This window comes from Ochotona curzoniae, unplaced genomic scaffold (assembly GCF_017591425.1).
Source record: "Ochotona curzoniae isolate NIBS_2020 unplaced genomic scaffold, NIBS_Ocur_1.0 scaffold_3223, whole genome shotgun sequence".
Classification (NCBI taxonomy): Eukaryota; Metazoa; Chordata; class Mammalia; order Lagomorpha; family Ochotonidae; genus Ochotona; species Ochotona curzoniae.
In genome coordinates this window covers 6,324,712-6,344,192 of record NW_024467108.1, presented here as the reverse complement: position 1 = coordinate 6,344,192, position 19,481 = coordinate 6,324,712, and the positions used below count along the sequence as shown (strand labels likewise).

Sequence of the window (19,481 nt, the reverse complement as noted above, 5' to 3'; positions counted from 1 at the left end):
CAAACAGGGCCCTGTGAGGCAGCCCTACCCGCAGTCCCTCACCCTGCTCCAGGAGACAGACTGCCCACAGCCCGCCCTCACTCTCTGGGGCACCCACTGGTTTAGGGGTCAGATCCCCACAATCCAGCCTCCCTGTTCTCAGCAGCACCCCCTGCCTCCTCCCACAGTGGTATTTCCCCTGCCCCCCGGCTTAACTGTCCCTCCACCAGCACCCTCCTGTCAGGTCGGCCCTGCTTGAACTCTCTTCCTCAGCACTCAGAAGCCAGTCCCATGCCCCAGAGACGCCCCACTAGAGGGCGCTCTTACATCTCTGCCTTGTGCTGCCACCCTGCCCTCAGGTGCCTCCCCTACCTTCACGAACTTCTCCGAGGGGGCAAAGCAGCCAACACAGAGGGACACGAGGATCCAGCCACGGGCATAGCTGCTCTTGGAGGGGTTGTGGGTAAGCTGCTTGCTGAGCTGGCAGTAAATCTCGTCCCTGGGCAGCGGGGCAGGCAAGAAAGGGGCAGTACTTAGAGTGGTGTGGCAGGGCATAACTGGGCTGTACAGCTTGCCCGAGCTCACCCAGGAGGTGGGAAGGCGGCAGGTAGGCTGAGTCGTGGAAGAGCAGCTTTATTTAGAGATGAAGCACCCTCCCAACTCCAATGCAGATGCAGTGGCCATGGCCCCATCATGCAGAGGGTGGCAGGCGTGGCTGCAGCCACCGGTACCCACACTGATAACCCTAGACTTGCTCGTGCATCACCCTTGACCGGCTGAGTGGCCCAGGTGAGTCTACATCTATGACCCGGGCCCACAGAAAGGCCAGCAGGTGTGGTGTCTACTGACGGCAGTTGCAGTCACAGGAATGAGACAGCATCCAGGAGCGGCTCTGGCTGGGAGCAGCAGAAAGCCTGCTTCTTGGAAGGCTTCAATGACAGAATTACATTCACCACAAGACGGAAGGAAGGAAGTTGAGATTTTGTAATTTTAAAGGGCTCTTTACCACATTGCCATGAAAGAAAAAGGAGCCAAGGGCCTAGGAATCACTCAGCAGTCAACCTTCAAGTACACTGGCGGCAGGAATCACCAAGTGTGGGCCCCACAAGGAGCCAGGGAGCACCAGGGGGCAATCCTGTGCCCTCTCCTCCATGGGAAGGCGTAACTGTCACCACCGGCTCCCAGTTTTGAGAGTTTGTGAACCAGGACAACATCAAAGCCAATCTGGAAGTTTCAACATCTTATGGTACCCTGCCCGCTCTCTCCACCATTTTGTAAACCTAAAGTAATTCTCATATCCAGGAAGCCACAGGGTAGCTTTTCCTGCATAAAAGGAACTCAGCTTGGCAAGCTTCCTGACCAGAGGTGGCTGCCGGGAAGCTGGGAGAAAGCAGGGACTGGCTGTGGTCCCTCAGAGACCTGACACCCCAGCACTCTGCCTCTTACTCTCTAGAAGTGGCCCCTGTGTGGGGATGAGGGGAGGGGCAGCAGAAGACCAGGGGTGTGGGGGACCTAACACCCCAAGGCCCATCTTCCCCTCGTGTCCTCCTTCCAGCAGCACACGAGTCCCTGGGCAAGTGTCTAGGACAGATGTGCTCAGCTGAGTCCCAGTAGCCTCACTCCACCCTGCGACCCAGCAATGATTCCGCCATTGCTGTCTCGGCTGCACTGCCTTCCTAGCCTCCCAGGGCACTGGCTGGGGTCAGTGCTGTCCCTGAGTGAGTCCTGCTGAGCCAACCTGATCCTGAATCTCAAGCTTTGGGTCCTGAGATGTGAATTTTTCCTCCCTGCTCCCACCGCCTGGCACCACTACAAGGGAGGTCATCTGCAGCAAGGCCACCACCACGCTCTGGAAGCCTTTAATGAACTTGCCCAGCCGTGGGCAAGTGCTCACAGTATCAAACACTGGGCTACTCCAGCAAGCTGGCAATGACAGGGACAGAACAGATCTGACCTAAGACAGGTGCCAATCATGTGTTAGGCATGTCTCACGGTTTTACCTTTCCTCAGGCCTAAGAGGCGGACACTATGAAAGTCACCCCATTCAGACAAGGAAACAGAGGCTTCGGCATGGGAAATGGCTCAGCCAAGCTCACTTAGCCAGTTGTCCACAGAGCTAGACTCACACTGCTAGGTGATTGGCATCACCCACTGCCCCAAGGAGCCCCCTTGCCGTGACCCTCCCTGCATCCATCCTGGTACTAACCGGAGTGCTGGCCGCAGGATACCATTGCCGATGATGAAGTGCAGCTTCTCCAGGTTGGAGGTGGGCCGGTCCTCCAGCATGCTGTTGCCCCGCACCGTGGGCTCCCCATCGTGCAGCCTCTTAGTCACCTGCACCACAGAGATGGCAGTGGGGGGGGCTTAACCAGGCACAGTAAAGGATGCCACCTCTGCAGCCAGGGCCTGTGGACTTGGGTCAGCCTGTTCCACTGAGTGTGGATGCCCAGGAACAGGCAGGATGCTAAGCATGACACTGCCATAAAGGGAAGAGGAGGGGACGCCTGGGCAGAGGAGTAGGAAGGCAGGAGTTCAGGCAGTGGGGCTGGTGTGCACATGTGTGGGGTCCCTGGGGAGCAGCCCCCAGAGCTGTAAATGCGCTGGTCTCTTTGCATGAGATCCCCCAATTTCCACCCACACCACCCCATTCACAGTGAACCTCCCCAGTTCTTGGCTCCCTCCTCCAGGAAGCCCACCCTGAACCCATCCCTGACCTGAGCTCACCAGCTTCTTCACACACACCTGTCTGCCAGCCCCTGTCCCCACCCTCACTGCTGTCATGTCCCCAGCCAGCAGGGACCCCCGAGTCCACAGCTCATCATCTAAGCCCTGGCTTGGTGACACGAGGCACTTCCCCTGGGCTGCCAGTCCCAGCCTATGCCCTCACCTCTTCTGTGAGCTTCGACTTCTTCTTCAGGGTCAAGTGCACCAGCTTGTGTCTCACAGTGCTCTTCTTCTGGCCCTCTGGGAGCTGGGTCTGCAGGACCAACACATTCAGGGCACGTGCCTGGGCAGAACGGCAGCGGCAGGAGCCCGGGGCCACCACACGTCCACGCAAAGTCCTGACGAGCCACTGTTGCCCTCACCCACACCTCTCACAGCTGGCTGGCAGTTACTGGCTCTGAGAAGCACAGCACACTGCCCCAAACCTCTCAACAATCTAGGCTGGGTGGCAGCTGCCTCCGACTGCAAGGTCCCTCCCTGCCTCCCGAGCCACATGGCCCAAAATGTGGGTGAGCGTTTGACAGCTTGCAAAATATCCAGTGGCTGGTTCCTAGGAGTGGGTGGAGGAGGGTCGAGGGCGGGCAGGGTATGGAGGCAGGGCTGTGTCACAGCACCCGTTCCGACTGAGTCCTCCCCCTCCCCCACAGCCTGGGGGTGCTGGCTGGGGACAGGTGGCCTCACCTCGCCCTCACCCTGCAGGGCCTGCAGCTCCCGCTTGTATGTCTTCCTGCCCAGGGTCTCGTAGATCTTGGTCATCACGGGAATCTTCTCGCTGCCATCGCTCATGGCCGTGTGATACTTGGGCTCAGGGAGGTCCCCCATGAAGCGCAGCACCGTGACCCAGACTGCCAGGGCTGCCTGCAGACAGGGTGCACTGGTCAGGGGGCCAGATAGAGAGATGCCACAGCCCTCACAATAAATACCCTGGGGTGTGGGGGAGCAGCTAGAGAGACATCCCCTGCACGATCTGGCAGGTCACGGTCAAAACTGGGTGTTGGGGTGACGATCAGAGCGAGAAGTAGTGGCCGTCCACCCAAGCAACTACCCGCTCACCCTGGCGCCTGCCTGCCCAGGTGCCCACCACCGCCACCCCTAGCCCAGCTCCTGGCAGCAGTGACCCAGCAGGGCCTCACCAGCTGGTCGCCCTCATCATCATGGAAGAGCAGCGGCTGCTTCAGCGGCCGCCGGGTATAGGTGTGTGTGGTGGTGCCCTGGAAATAGGTGGCAGCGAACTTGGCAAACTTATACTCCGAGAGGTCCTCCTCATCTTCATCCGGCAGCGGCAGGGCTGCGTCCACATCCTCCTCCACCATCTCCCTCCGCCCACGCTCCAGGTCCTGAAAGCACACAGGGCAGTTTGCCACCCAGGCTCCAGGCCCAGCAGGCAGGAGGAAGGGCCTGGGGCAAACTCCAGACTGGGCTGCCTCCCCACCCCACAGCCCAGGTCCAGCATGAGCAGCCCTTTCCCCAGGACACTGTCCTGTCCTCTAACGACCAGAACGTTGCCATGCTCGGGTATAAGCTTCACTGTAGGCTTGGGACGAAGAGTGAAGGCCCAAGGTCATGGAATGGCTGAGGGGGCGGGGGGCTTGTCACACAGGAATGCACAGGGAAGCCAGGGAAGCAGCCCGGTACCTCAAAGCCACTGGGCGCCTGGCCCTCCTGGCCTGGCAGGCCACCCGAAGTCCCCAGAAAGCCGAACATCTTGTCCACCATGTCCGAGTGGTTGATGGGCTCGTGCCGGGCCCTCTCCATCTGTTCCAGGAGCTCCTTCTTCCGCCGGGCCTCCTCCTTCTCTTTCAGCTCACGCTCTGCGTCCTCCCGAGCCAGCTGGGCTAGGCGCTCCTGGGTGGGCAGGCGGGCATGCAGAGGGGCTTGGCAGTAGGTGGTGTGACAGTGCCAGGGGTGGGGTGGGGAGGAGTGCTGGGCCCTCGTAGTCAGCCCAGGAATGCCCCTGCTACAGCAGCCAGACTTCTTGACTCCTTCACCTTGAGCCACGCCCAGCTGGGCCTGCACAGTCCAGTGACCCAGTCCTGGTGTCCAGCTTCAGTGGGCCACAGCGAGGCCTCCAGACAAGCCCAGACAGGGACCCTGCCTGCCTGCCCTTTAGGGCTCACCTCTATGCAGCCTACCCTAAGCCCTGTCCAGGCCCCAAGGGACTTCCTAACCTACGAATCATATAGTTGTGAGCTGCACTAGACCAGCTCTGCCCAGGAGAACAATGCAAACCACGTATTAAAAAGCAAAAAGAAACAGATGAGGTTCACCTAAGCAATGGGCTTTGTGAACACTAGTTGTTTGAGAGGAAGAGACATCGATCCCATCTATTCACAACAGCCCCAAGCCGAGGCCAAAGCCAAGATCCTAGGACTCTCTCTCTGGGTGCAAGGGACCCAAGTGCTTGAACCATCTCTGCTGCCTCGCAGAGGGGGCTTTAGAAGGAAGCTGGAGTCAGGACCTGGCCCAGCCCCAAACCCAGGCATTGCAAAGTGCAATGGAGGCATCTCAATGGGCACCCTAACTGGCAGAGCAAATGATAAATTTCAGCTACTTTCCCTGACATCATTTTAGCATATAATTAGCACTATTAAAATACTAAAATTTTTGATACTCTTTTGCCCACTGAGTCTTCAAGATCCAGTGTGCATTTCATGCTTGGAGCACTGCGTCCGCTGCGTAGACAAGCCACATTTTGAGTATTTGGTAGCCGGCGCAGTGCAGCCCCTGGGTCCTCCTGCCCAGCTTAGGCTTTTGACCTGGGCATCCCCTCCAAGGGAGAGAAGGCGCTGTCCAGGAGGGTCTGGGTGCTCCAGCTGGGGGCCACAGGGCCTGGCCCACTGTGTGGGCCAAGGAGGTGCAGGCAGAGGCTCCCCACTAACCTGGTGCTTCCGTTCTGCCTCCTCCTTGGCCTTCTTGGCACTCATCTCTTTCCGGAGCTTTTCCTCCTCAGCCAGCCGCATCTTCTCAGCCTCGAGCCGCCGCAGGTACTAAGGCAGGGGGTGTCATGGTTGTCACAGGGCTTCCCCATACTCCACCCCATGTTCTAGAGCCCTCCTGGTGGCACAGTCGGCTAGACATGATCCCAAAGGGTGGCTGGGAGCATGGTAGGCAGCACCTGAAGTGAAGCACCTCTGCCCTTCCGAGCTTGGCTCCCTCACCTCGGCCCGAAGACGCCGGTGTAGCCTGCGGGCGATCATTCCTCTGGCATAGGCCTGCACAGTGAGCACGGCCCAGAGCCGGTGGCGGAAAGCCTTGCGCACAAGGTAGGCACGACAGCGGGCCTGGAACTGGATGATGCGCCGGCGGGCCAGGCGGTACTGCTGCTGCAGCTTCCGGGAGCGGTGCAGGGCCTGCAGCCGCAGGAAGCCCAGGCGCATCTGCGGGGACAGCAGCCCACGCTCAGAGCCCCCGCCCAGCAGACACATCCCAGCAGCAGGGTCTCCAGTGCTGGCATCTCCCAACGCGTACCGCAATCTCCCTTCAATACTCTGCTCACACACACCCTGCAGTTCAGCTCTGTCTTCTCAAGGGTAGAACATTTCCAGGCATGACCAGGAGCCACAATCAACTGGTCTCCTGTGCCACCTCTCGCCACCTCCTGTTTAGGTAGCCCAGTTGCTCCACAGAGGCCCAGAGGAGCCAGCTACTCACGCCCTCTCTGAACTCCCTTGGGACCCACCCTAATATCCCCGTAGCACAACAAGCAGCCTTGCAAGCCACAGAAGTTGGACTTTGGGCGGGAGGAAGACAGGCAGGTAGGGACTGGCTAGGGCAGCGGCAGGAGGCCAACCAGGCCCCAGGCCATGCTGCTCCTGGGGTCAGGGATGGCTGCTGTTATGACAACGAGACGGGGTCCAAAGGCCTGGTGTGTGGAAGGGCCTCCTAGGACACGGCTCACCAGCCCGTAGTTCCTCCTGCAGGTGTGCCCCCTCCAGTGCCTCTGGATGACCGTGGCTGCACTCTTGAGCTTCAGGAAGTTGGACCTGAAATAGTGGTGGGGATGCAGAGGGGATGTGGAGCAGACCGGTGCCATCATGGGTGCGGGCAGGCTTGGGGCCAAACAAGCATGCTAAGTCTCAACTCTCGATGGCCAGACTGCCTGTCCTGGCTTTGAAAGGTACACAACCTGCCTGTACCCCAGTTTCTCCATCTGTAAGATGGGCAGACAAATTCCCGATGTTCAGCTATGCCATGGAGCCCATCAAGGGACACATTCAAAAGGCGCCTGGCGAAGGCACACACATGTGTGCAGGGACATTGGTGACGTAACAGCGGAAATCTGCGCACTGCCAACTTCCTCATTTTATGGGGCAGGAAAAGAAGACTTGCTGATGTTGGCTTGGGAGCCTTGATGAGTGCACAGTGAGGTCAGTGCCATGTCTCTGCACACAGTAGGCTGCTTCTTGGGGTCCCAGGTGCCTTCTACACTACATAGAGCAGACCACATATCACACAGCTGGGATCTGTTGCTAGCAAGGCAGAGTAAGGTGGATGTGAAGGTTGGACACTCTGGGATGTGGGTGAGACGCCAATGGCTACCAGGCATGCACACCTTAGCCACGGGCATGGTGAAGAGGTGGAGGGTACCATATGAGCTGCCCATGGGGCTGGCACTGATGCCTGCATCACACTCTGGGGTCTTCCTATTGATGAATCATCACAGGTATACACAGACCCCTTCCATACAGTACAGAACCAACCAGGATAGCAAGGCCTTCCGTTTCTTCTCCAGGAAACCCACCATGCTGAGATGCAGTGGGGGTCCCTGTGTGCATCCGAGTCAGTCAAGGATGCCTGTTCTCCTGTGCTCTCCTTGTGGGACAGAGGGGCACCCAGTGCGCACATGCTCACATACCCCATGGGTACAGGTGGGCGGGGCTGCCCAGGCATCCTACCTGTCCTTGAAGCCCCGGATCACCTTCTGGAGGAGGATGACTCTGTCGGTGATGGCCTTGTCCCTCTCCACCTCCAGCAGCATGTCGTGGTGGTCCTGGAAGGCGGAGCTCCTGAGCAGTGTCCCCCAGGGGTTCTCCACCCAGGCTCCCACACCCAACCTCACTCAGCCCAGCCCGAGCCTCTCCTCCTGTGTCCAGGCATAAGGGAGGTCCCAGGGACCATTCTCCCCCAGCCACCAGGACAGACCCGGGTGAGGAGGGTGGGTGCAGCTGTTCCCACTTGCACCTGGATGGAGCAAGTGGAGGAGTTTAACTCCAGCCCTGTGTGGGAAATCCTAGCTGCACCCACTGGCTCTACCCAGGCCCGTGTCCCATCAGCCACGACCTGAGCCAGGCCACTGTCATTTCTCTCCAGAGCCTCACAAGGAGCCTGCTGACCAAGGAGCCCCAGACTCCACTCGAGTCCCTTGAATGAATGAACAAATGAATGAAGAGTGAGCAATTGGACGTGGGACCTTTTGCACCTTGAAACCAGCGTCCATTTCTGAAGAGCCCAGACAGGGAGGACACAGATAAAGTGCCACCTAAGCATCCTGACACTCACTGCCTTCCTGCCTCCTGCCCGGACTCAAAGCTCTGCTCTGCTTCAGTGCCCTCACCCACAGCCCGGGCAGGGGACACATAGCACTTACAACCTCAAGCCAGGGGTTGGAGTGGGGGAGTGGTGCTCATGGCAGCCGCATATGCACAGACAGGCCAAGCTCAGCTCTTTCTCCAGAGAAAGCAGGGCTCATGGAGACTGGCTGAGAGGCTGAGAGGAGACAGGCTGGATCCCGGACCCCAGACACCATCCAGCTGGGGGCCTGGGTCCTCCACTTTCCAGCCGTGCCCCCACCCCTGCGCCACACACACACCACAGGCAGGAACCCTGTCCTACCCCCATCCCACAGCCAGAAATCTAGCACAACAGAAATGGAAACGGGAAGTCCACGGTGTCCCCAGTGCAGCTGCCTGGCCCGCCCAGATTCCAGTAAACTCCAAACGCCGGGACTCCGCGTGGTGGCTCAGGCTGGCCGGGACCCTGCTGATCACTGCCTGGCAAGAAGTCCCAGGAAGGGAGTGGACGGACTCGACGTTGTCCCAGACCCAGAAAGGGCTGGCAGCCTGCCCATCACACAGGGCAGGAGCTCCAGGCTTTCAATCAGGCCTCCCTGCAAAGCCAGCTACCCTGACCTTCCATCTCCAACCCACTGTCAATGCTGTGCCCCCTCCCTGGGTCAAGATGATTTCCAATGTTCCAATGCCCACTTTCCCTCCCCCGGAGGCGGTCTCACCCAGAGACCTGGCAGGAAGGGTCTGAAGGTCCAGCCCTAGCTCTTTGCTACACCAGCACCCACTGCAGCCATGTGCCACGGCCCTGGCAGGTGGGGACAGGGGCTGCGCTCACCTTCAGGAAGATCTTGGTCTTGCCAATCTGCCAGTCATCATGTGTGCCCAGCACAGCCTCAGCCATGCGCTGGCATGTCCCCCGGAGGTCACCCTACAGGGACACAGAGTACAGGCAACCTCATCCATAGGAAGCCCCCCTAAGTGTCCCTCCAGAGCTGAGGTGGGACCTCCCTCCAGCTCTGCTCTTGCCTCACTGAGTGGCCGTGGTGAGTCCTCCCCTGCTGAGCCCCAGCTCTGTCCTTGGTTCATCCAGCCGAGTCCTCCCCCTCCTCACCAACCCCCCTGCCAATAGGAGCCACCCAGCTGCATGGCCCTCAGTCTCCCAGGCTGTGCCTGAGAGGCAGAGAGGTATCTTTGCCCACTTCACTACCCAGTAAGCCGGGGCTGGTTGCCTCCCTGCCCTGATGCCATCAGCACACCCAGCAGGTACCTGCTTGTAGGCTGGCTTTACGCCAGGCAGCAGCACCCGGTAGCGCTCCACGAACTCCACAAAGCTGTAGCGGATGGGGTAGCCGGCCCGGCGGATGCGGATGGTCTCCATCATGCCCGAGTAGCGCAGCTGGCGCACGCACAGGTGCCTGTCAAAGAGCTGCGGGACCCAGAGGCCAGCACATCAGAGCCCTAGCTCCCACCTGCCCTGCACTGGTGCGGCCCCACACGTCCAAAGAGGCCAAAGCCACACCGCAGCATGGCGACATGTGGCAGAGCTGTGTTAGGGGCTCAGCGGTGCCGCAGGTCAGCTCCCCTCCTTTGGGCATACCCTGAAGGGCTTCATGGAGGAGGCATCTTGCCCTGAACCTGAAGATAGGCACCTTCCAGGTAGACAGGGGCAAGCCTGCAGCAAGGAGCAGGAGCCTGACAGTGCAAGATGCATGAGGGGACTTTTTGCAGATCAGAGCCAGCTTCCACGGTGCATGTAGGGGTTGGGGTGCAGGTGCCAGGCTGTGGGTGCTTTGGGGGACAGGTAAGGAGCTACAGCTGAGGGAGGACAGGCTCAGGACACGGTGTGGGTCAGGAAGGGACCAGGTCAGTCACAGCTGAAAAGGATGTCACCCCTGTGGAGAAGAGGGCGGGGCTTGGAGGGGCTGGGCAACTGGAGGCTGGAGAAGATCCCACCCCCAAGGCCCAGAGGTCTGGGCCTAAAGAGAGTTCCAGAGCAATTCCAGGGCTGGGCAGTAGGCTCCCAGAACCCTAGCCTCAGCCCACATCCGTCCAATAGGACAGAGGGCTCTGAGGCAGAGGCAGGCCAGCCTCCCCCACTCTGGGGAAGGTTTTCCTGGCAGGGGACAGCGAGCGGGGAGGCACGTATGGCCGCCTGGCTTCCGCAGTCCTCGCTTCCTCTCCCTGTGCTCCACTTTCCCCAGCCTGCCTGTCTTCCTTCCTTCCCTCCCCACCACCCGCCCCAGGGCACCCCGCTGGCCTCTGAGAGCCTGAGCTCAGAACACAGGAACCAGAAGGGTCCCTTCAGTCCTCTCGGGACCCCAGTCCACGCCCCACCCCATGTAGGCTCTCCAAACTGTGGCCCTAACCATGCTCCCTCTGTTGCAGGTGGGGTGTGGACAATCTAGACAGGACCAATAATACAGGAAAGGCTCAACAAACCAGGGTATGCCCTGAGCAGTCAGAGCAATCAGAGGCGGCTCCCCGGAGGAGGCAGTGATTGGAGCGCCTCAGCCAGAACCACGACAGCCTGGACAGCCTTGTACTGAGCATCCCTGAGGTGTTGGGCAGCCTGTGGGTGTGGTTACACAACACATCCCAGGGAGGCAGGGCACTGTTACCTGGCTGGGACTTGAACCTGCACAAGGCCCCCTGCAGAGTTGCGGATCTTTTTGATGCACCTGCTGCTCCTCCCACCCTACTGCCAATTGCACACTTTGTATCATACGCCCATTTAGGGCCTGCCAGTCTCCCATCACCCCCCATCCCAGCCTGGGCCTGGCACCTCTGGCCCCAGACAGCCACTCACCATGGGCTTCTTAAACTCATTGGGCTTGATGCAGCGCACGAAGAAGGGCTGGCAGGCGCCCAGCGTGCGCATCAGCAGCTCCAGCGAGCGCTTGAACTGGCTGCTGAGTGTGGGCGAGCGCTTCCTGGTCTCGGCGCCCTGGGAGCACAGCAGGCAGCTGAGGTGGGAGGGGCTATGCTGCCCCCCACCCTCACACCCCCCCCATCTCCAGCAGCTGCCCCAGAGGGAAGTGGAGGGGAGGGCAGCAGGGCGAGGGCCTGACAGACAGGCCAGGCACTCAGAGCTTTCCGGTAATCCCTCTGAGCTTGGGCTGCAGTTTGTGGCCTCTGGATGCCCCCTCCAGGAAGCCTCCCAGGACCTGCTGAGATCGCCAATCCAGGAGGAAATGAGCTAGGCAGGAGGGCTGTCCAGAGCCTGGTTCTTGCCTGCTTGGGAGGATCCCCGGCAAGGCACAGCCCCTCTCTGAGCCCCACCCACCTCCCTGTGTCATAGGATCGCTCAGGCCATGAAGCAGAGCTGGCCTGAACCTTATTTTCCCCAGTGACCAGAGCCGAGGTCAGGAGAAGTGTCCGTGAACAGCAGCTGACTGGGCCTGTCCTCTGCCCCACCTGTGCGATGAGCCGAAGAGCTGAACCGCGGCTGGGACAGATACTCCTCCTTACACACAGGAGCTGACTGCCCTGGCTCCCAAGGGTCCAGCGCTGGCCCAGGTTCCTCCCTGCAGAGTCCTGCTCCTGGGGAAGCCCTATGAGCCCCCGCACAGGAAGGGATGAGCCCGGGAAAGGGCGCTGCTTCTGCTTCAGTGTCTACTCAGGTCCCTGTCTTCCTGGGCATTCTCACATGAGAATTTTTTTCTCAGTGAATTAGATGATTATTACAAGATTTGGGATTTTGAGAGTCACAATTTCACCCAATATCTTACAGCAACAAACGCCAGGGATGTCGGTGGACAGGTGGCCAGGAACACAAGTGCTTTACTCATACCAAGTTCAATCTGCCACCCAATGGGAGTGGGACCTGCTTGGAGGCAGCCAATGCCGGCTCGCCAGGAGGAGGCGTGGTTTCTCTCGTCACTGCATATGGAGTGCATTCTAGGATCCTGTCCAGGCCAGGGATATTTTCAGTAGGACGGGGATAATGGCCAGATGTGTGGTTCCCAAGGTTGCCCCTACACCTGATCCCAAGGCAGCCCTGGGGGACCCTTTGCCACACACATTACATGTAACAATCCACACACTGCAGATAACACACACCACAGCACACATATAGTACACACACACACAAAACACACACACTCCTTTACACATGCAACTCATACCATACACATCACACATAACACACTCAGGCTACACACCACACACACACACAACACTGCATAAAACACACCCAACCTGCACATCAAACATACACACTCCAAATGAAACACTACAGCACACATATACTACACACACAACATGCATCATACATAACACAACATGTACACGCAATCAATTATACCCATGCTCACACACAGAGCACACACCACAGCACACACATACTACACATGTACTCAGATCACTCACACCCCTGTCTACACACAGGACACACACCACATACATCACATGTGGCAAAGCATGCACATACTGCAGCTTATACATACCATACACCTGAGCACACTCCTCCCTTCCTGTGGTTTTGTGCTCCCGCCCATCTCTGCCCAGCCTATCCCGTTAAGCCTTATTGCTAGCCAGGCTGCCAGGGCCTGCGGCAGGCAGCAGTGACAGCACCCAGACCCCCCCGCTCCTTGGCGTCAGCTGGGGGCTCACAGATACTCTGCTCCAAAGTCTGGATGCTGCCCTCTCCTTCACACAGCTGTACCCGCACATCCCACTGGCTCTCCCTCCACGCACCTGACCCTGGCCAACCACCCATCCTTGCTCTCTCCAATCTACTCTCCCACTTCCACAGCACACCACACCAACACAGCAGCCTGGTGAGGCCTTCCCCCATTCCCACTCCTGTGCAGTTCCCTCAGCAATGGCCCACTTCAGGCTCCCTGCAGCGCCCTCTACCTGTCCCCCACTTCCCCACAGCCTCTGCAGCCTCTCAACCCTGCCTAGGATGCATCAGGCTGACTTGGGCCATCATGCCACAGGCCCTTTGCACATGCTGCCCTTGGCCTTGCAAAAGTCCTTCCTCCAGAAGGCAGGCGCTCGTCCCTCCCTCCTCACCAGCACCTTGACAAGACCTCTCCTGACTTCTCCTCGAAATCATACCCCTGCCCCGTCCCCTCCATCCTCCTCCCTGATCTTTCCCGCCACCTCCTGCCAACATGTAACACGATGGAGGGAGTGCTGATGGACTTCCCGTCTGCTAGAACACAAATTCCACAAGGAGAGAGGTTTTCCTGTCTAGTCACTGCTGCTGCCAGGAACCTAGAGCAGCGTCAGCTCAGAGCAGGCATAGGCAAGGCTTTGCAGAGGGAGTGTACACGTGAATGGACCCACAGAGCTGTAGACACAGTCTGTTCTCCCACTCCCAGCCCTCCAGTCTCTGACTCGCTCTTGGAGGGCAGGTGTCTTTCCCAACAGCCAGGTGGGAACTCCAAAGGCTAAGGGAGGTTAAATGACTCTGCGAGGATCAAAGGGGAGACCCTGGGGAGCGTGGGTGGGAGCAGGCCACCAGCATGGAGAGGAGACTTCCTGTGAGAGCCTGGGGCTGGATGCGTGGCTGGGGCAAAAGTGAGCCCGGGGCTTCTGGCTGCCAGGGAGAGCTGTCCTGCTCACGGATCCGCAGCCCCTTCATCAGGGCTGCCCCAGGAGGCAGACACAAGAGTGTAAGAAGAGGGACTGATGCAGTGGTGGAGCTGACAAAGCCACACGTGCCTATGGCACTGGCATCCCACATGGGCAGTTCGAGTCCTGGCTACTCTACTTTGAATCCAGTTGCCTGCTGATGGCCTAAGGCAGCAGAGGGTGGCCCAAGTCAGAGACCTGGAAGAAGCTCTTGGCTTCTGGCTTCAGAACAGCCCAGCTCCAGCCAATGCAGCCATTTGGGCAGTGAATCAGCGGATGAAAGATTTCTCTGTGCCTCTCCCTCTCTGCTGTAACGGTGCCTTTCAAATGAATACATGAAAAAGGAGAGTGAGAGAAAGAAACACGGAGGGGTTGAACACCTGCATGGAGTGGGAGGAGTCTCAAGGTGGCAAGGTGGGCTTCCCTTTGCAGCCAGAACACTGCCCCCCAGTGGCCACCCCCCAATGTTTCACTGTCAATCAAGTGGACTTCCTGCTCCATTAACAAAGTGAGCAGGTGTCTCCTAACATGATGCCTACAGTAATAGCCCAGGCTTTAAACACCCACTGCCAGGTATTGGAACAGTTGGCTTAAGCCATCATTTGTGGAGGATCTTGGACAGCTGCCAGGATGTCCTGGAGACAGATCCAAGTTGCAGTCCCAGTCTCTGCGCTAAAACTCCCTCCCACATGGATCAATCACGTCCAGAGACCCCGGGCTCCTGCACTTGGACCCCTCCACATCAGGGCAAGGGCTCTTAGACCAAGGCACCCTATGGGGAGGCTGTGGAGGCCTCCAGGAGGTCCCGGGAGAGAGGAGTGAGGCAGGGAGCAGAAGGAAGGGCTGGAGCACAATGCTGCAGCCAGTGATGGGCAGGGTTGCTGGGTGGCGAAACAAGAAGGAAGGGTGGAACGCACCTGCCTCAGCTCTGCTGGCCTCCTTGGGTGCAGGAACCTCGAGTGCCTGGGACCCCTACCCTCCTCTCTCTCTGAGGGTGGCCTACATGCACCTATCACCCTGCCAGGCCTCGGCGCTGGCCTGCATGTGCATTTGGTGGCAATACAGACACTGGGGCCCAGCCTCAGGACAAACTTCCTTGCTCTGTGAGCCACCAGCTGCAGGGAATGGGGAGTGGGGGAGGGGCGGGCGTGCCCAGCAGGAGGCCAGATGTGGGACAGCTGTGCTGACAGCATTAGGTAGAGAGGAAACCAAGGCTGTGGAGGGACAAGAGAGCCCGTGGAGACAGCAGTGCCGGGCTGTCGCTGAGGTGGGAGTCACCTTTGGAGCCACAGTTGGGAGCAGTAGGGTGAGGGGAGGTCTGGACGTGGTTCTGTTGCTCCAGGCCCCGGCAGGCCCAGCTCTACACATCCCTGCAGAGCCTTAGCCCCTCAGCAACAAGCGCAGACAAGCCCGCCTAGGGCCCCGCTCTGCACCCGGCCACAGCACACCCTGGGACAGCATCACCTCTTTAGCAGCAGGTGCAGACGAGCCCACCTAGGGCCCTGTTCTGCCCTGGGGACATGCCCTGGTACAGCCTGGGCCAGCCTCACCCTTCTTCAGAACTCAGTTTCCCCATGTGAGAAACTGAGACACTGACGGCACACACAACTCAAAATTCCAAACTGAGCACCACTCCAGAAGACACTCCACAGAAACACAGAGACACTCCAAGAAAGCCAAAAACGCACAGGCCCTGCCCCAGGCCTCAGCGTGGCGGTGGGGGCAGCGGCCAAGCGCAAGGCCCTGCCCTCCCAGGAGGGGGACCACAGAGGCCTCGCGTGGGCCCTGGGTCCTTTACCTTGGCCGAAGCTGCTGGCTGGCGGAGAGTGCCCGATGAGTACCCACAGAGAAACTACGAGGGGAACCACAGCGCAGGTGAGACATCAATCAAACGGGGGCAGCTGGAGCCCCTGGGGAAGACCCCACGGGTGGGGCTCTGTCCTCCCCAGGGGGTGGCCAGGAGGCCACAGGGACGGGGATCAAACCTGAACTAGAACAGCAGGAATCAGACCCCTGGAGCAACCTCCTGGGACTAGCGGGCAGGCAGAGGGGCACACGGCTCCCACCACCATCTGTATGGGGCACAGGGTGGGCACACGGCCCCTTGTGCCAGGGCCTCAAAGTCACACCCATCTTATACCCCCTTTGCTGGAGCTTCTGGGCATGGACCTGCATGGTAAACAGAGGCCTGCTGGGGCTCCTCTCCATGACTGCCTGCTCTCAGCCCACAGCACCCTACCATGACAACACAGCAGGAAGCCCAGACAGGGCCAACTACAGGCCCCTCCTGGGGCTGCCGGAAGCTGCTGGACCAAGGCAGGGTCCCTGCCCACCCTGACTTTCCATGGACCATCCTCCTTCTCTACTGCCACATGCACACCAGCCTCACCATGGCAACATCGGCCTGGAAGATCTGTTTGATGAACTTGTTCCTGGAGGAGTGGACCAGCTGGATGATGTCGCCATGCAGGGTGTCCCGGTTCTTTTCCAGAAAGCCTAGGCAATAGCCAAAGGGGGTCTCCCGTCACCCCACCTGGCAGCTCCAGACCTTCCCACATCAGCCACGTCTCAGCTGGGAGGAAGCAACCTTCCTTCCCCCAGACTCCCCCACTGCAGCCTCATCCAGTTCAGAGCAGGGAACACCACGTGTGGGGAGGGCGGTGGAGAGCAGCAGACTCCCCGGTGTGCACAGCTCCCCACCCTGACTGCAGGAAGCCAGGAGTGCTCCTGCAGGCAGCAAGGCCACCTTCCTGGGCCTGCCCAAGCCACCACGCACCTTTCAAACAGGTGCAGGGAGTCACCTTGCTGAGTCAGGGCGTTGCCCGGCACAGGACCGTGACCACGGAAGCCAGCTAAGCCCCAGGAGCTCACTCAATCCCAGGCCTCCATGTTCCACAACGCACCCAATACCCCATTCCCCTGCACATCTGTGGGATGGGACGACAATGGCCTCCCTCCCGGCACTGCCAACTTCCAAGCCAGTTCGACAGAATTGTGATGTGCAGATGGCTCCAGGCTTGCTGGGAATGTCATCGGCTTTGTACTAAGGTGGGTCCCTGGAAGGCCAGCAGGTAGGAGATCAGTCCAGATATCCTCATGGCCAAGGCCAAGGTCAGGCCAGCTCTTCACACTGCAGGGAGAGAGGGCTTGGGGCATCGGCATAGACCCCGTGGGGATTCCGAGTGGTGTAGACCTGGCCTTGGACCCCCTCCTTCCAGCTTCATAGTGAACCTGACCATGGAGTTCCTGGGGAGACACAAACCTTCCTCTGCATGGCTCAGCCTTGGCCTTACCGTTGAGCGTGGCAGTGGGTAACAGGGCTGCTTCTATACCTGGTTTTGCCCAGCAGGCAATATCATGCCTTGTAAGGACCGCAAACACCAAATCCTCACTTTCCCCACAGGTGCCAAACAGTGATCCAATTCAAAAAAAAATGGAAAGGTCCCACGGGCGGGGCTCAAAAGAATGGAAAGCAGGGACTCAGAGGCACACCTGCACAGTCCTGCCCACACGGTCAGGCAGGGTTAGCCTGGCAGCAGGGCCAGGGCAACAATACGGGGAGAGACCACATACAGGAACAGACCTCAGCCACGAGAGGAAGAGGGAAGGCAGGGGCCTGGGCAGGATTGGGCCCCAAAGACCTGCTGCTAAGGTCTGGCCATGTTAGACATAAAAGGTCAAACGCTGCACGCATCTGCAGAGATCAGGTACCTGGAACGGTCACATTCATAGAGTTAGAAGGTAGGATGGAAGCTTTGAGGAGCGGGGAGGGACAAGGAGGCATTACTGGGTGGGTCTGGAGCCTTTGTCCAGGGTGAGAAGATGTAGGCCCCGGTCTCCCAAGGGTTAACTCCACAGCACAGCTTGTTTCTCCAAGGTGTAACAGGAAGGGCAATCATGGCCTGATACATTTAGCCCACGGCTTGACTGCAATTTCCCTCCTTCCTGCTTCCCCTTTTTGCACGTCCTTGGGGGAGCTTAGGTGTTGCTTAACCATTGGGAAGATCCTGGGAGGGGCCAAGCAGACTATATAAGAGAGTTCGACTTTGAATAAAGGCTTCACTTCACAAGAACAAGTCTCTGTGTATTGTGTGTGTTGTCTGTCTTGTCTGTCTCATAACCCTCGTCCCTCCGCTCGGCTCGGGGTACGTGGCAATGCAGGCATTGCCAACAAGAAGAGGCTATGCGAGTGGCTGGTGGTGAAGGCTTGCCACATGCCTGTCCCTAATGACCATAAATTGTTCCCTTAGCAAGGGTTAAAATTGGGGCCAGTGCTGTGGTGTACTAGGTTAACATGCTGCCTGCAATCCCAATATCCCATTTGGGGGGTTGGTTTGAGTACTGGCTACTCCACTTCCCATCCAGCTCTCTCCATATGGCCTGGGAAAAGCAGAAGAGAACAGTCCAAGAGCTTGGGCCCCTGCACCCACATGAGAGACATGGATGAAACTCCTGGTTTCTAGATTTGGCCTGGCCCAGTCCCAACCATTATAACCATCTAGGAAGTGAACCAGAGAACGGGAGACCTCTTTCTATCTCTCCTCGCTCTGTAACTTTGACTTTCAAATAAATAAAATAATATTTTTTAAAAAAATTTATTTATTTATTTATTTATTGGAAAGTCAGATATACAGAGAGGAGGAGAGACAGAGAAGATGATCTTCCGTCCAATGATTCACTCCCCAAGTGACCGCAATGGCCAATGCTATGCCGATCCGAAGCCAGGATCCAGGAACTTCCTCCAGGTCTCCCACACAGGTGCAGGGTCCCAAAGCTTTGGGCCGTCCTCAAACTGCTTTCCCAGGCCACAAGCAGGGAGCTGGATGGGAAGTGGAGCTGCCGGGATTAGAACCAGCACCCATGTGGGATCCCGGGGCGTTCAAGGAGAGGACTTTAGCCACTAGGCCATGCTGCTGGGCCCAATAAAATAATCTTTTTAAATTTTTAAAAAAAGGTGTTACAGTGGGTGCGGTCAGGTGACACAGTGGGTTATGTCACTGCTTGGAATGCTCTCATCCCGTATCAGACGGCCTGAGTTCAAGTCCTGCCTCTGCTTCTGATCCAGCTTCCAGCTGGTGCTCCGGGGAGGCAGGAGGTTACGGCCAGACTTGGGTTTCAGGGGCGCATGCGGAGACGTGGATGGAGTTCCCAGATCCCAGCTTCAGCCTGGCCCAGCCCTTGCTTGTGTGGGCATTTGGAGAATGGGCCAAACAGCTGCAAGAGCCCTCTGTCTCTACCTTTTAAACAAATATGTCCCTTTAAAAGGGTCTGAATGGTAGACCTTATGCCATTTACATCATCTTGAAAATCAGCAAAGAGCTTGAGTCCCGTGTGTTCTCTGCTCCCCTCTCCTTGTATCCCAGGCCCTGAGCTCTCCCTCCCGGGCTGGGTAGGAGGAAGTGGGGGGACAGAGAACACAGCCCCAGGAGCCCCTCCTGTACCTTGAGTCTCGTAGTAAACCACGCCCGCAAAGTGGTTGATGCCAAACTGGGTCTCGTGGGCATTCTTGGGTGGAATGTAGTTGGCGTTGAGCTTGTGCTGTGAGTTCAGTTTATGCAGCATGGTGGCATCCGTGCCCTGTGGGGACCCAGCAGCCACTGTCACCCTCATTCCTGCGCAGGCCCCCAGCCTTTCCTGTTTGTCTTTACATTCTGCCCTCCAGCCCCTTCAAGAACTCAACCCCTAAGTTCC

At 58.5% G+C, this 19,481-nt stretch overlaps 1 protein-coding gene across 4 annotated transcripts in view; it reads right to left on the bottom strand.

Annotated features, from left to right (window-relative positions):
- Positions 1-19,481, bottom strand: part of MYO7A (myosin VIIA) — a 59,919-nt gene that overhangs the window by 15,191 nt on the left and 25,247 nt on the right. For all 4 annotated transcript variants that reach the window (XM_040963973.1, XM_040963974.1, XM_040963975.1 and 1 more), the window contains exons 13-27: positions 19,232-19,367; positions 16,180-16,286; positions 11,017-11,154; positions 9,478-9,636; positions 9,046-9,138; positions 7,599-7,693; positions 6,602-6,686; positions 5,862-6,080; positions 5,583-5,690; positions 4,339-4,548; positions 3,837-4,040; positions 3,385-3,561; positions 2,867-2,956; positions 2,186-2,313; positions 352-478 (exon numbers count right to left, since the gene is read on the bottom strand). In XM_040963973.1, the coding sequence (XP_040819907.1) occupies positions 352-478; positions 2,186-2,313; positions 2,867-2,956; positions 3,385-3,561; positions 3,837-4,040; positions 4,339-4,548; positions 5,583-5,690; positions 5,862-6,080; positions 6,602-6,686; positions 7,599-7,693; positions 9,046-9,138; positions 9,478-9,636; positions 11,017-11,154; positions 16,180-16,286; positions 19,232-19,367 (2,076 nt within the window). The remainder of the gene's footprint in view (positions 1-351; positions 479-2,185; positions 2,314-2,866; positions 2,957-3,384; positions 3,562-3,836; positions 4,041-4,338; positions 4,549-5,582; positions 5,691-5,861; positions 6,081-6,601; positions 6,687-7,598; positions 7,694-9,045; positions 9,139-9,477; positions 9,637-11,016; positions 11,155-16,179; positions 16,287-19,231; positions 19,368-19,481) is intronic.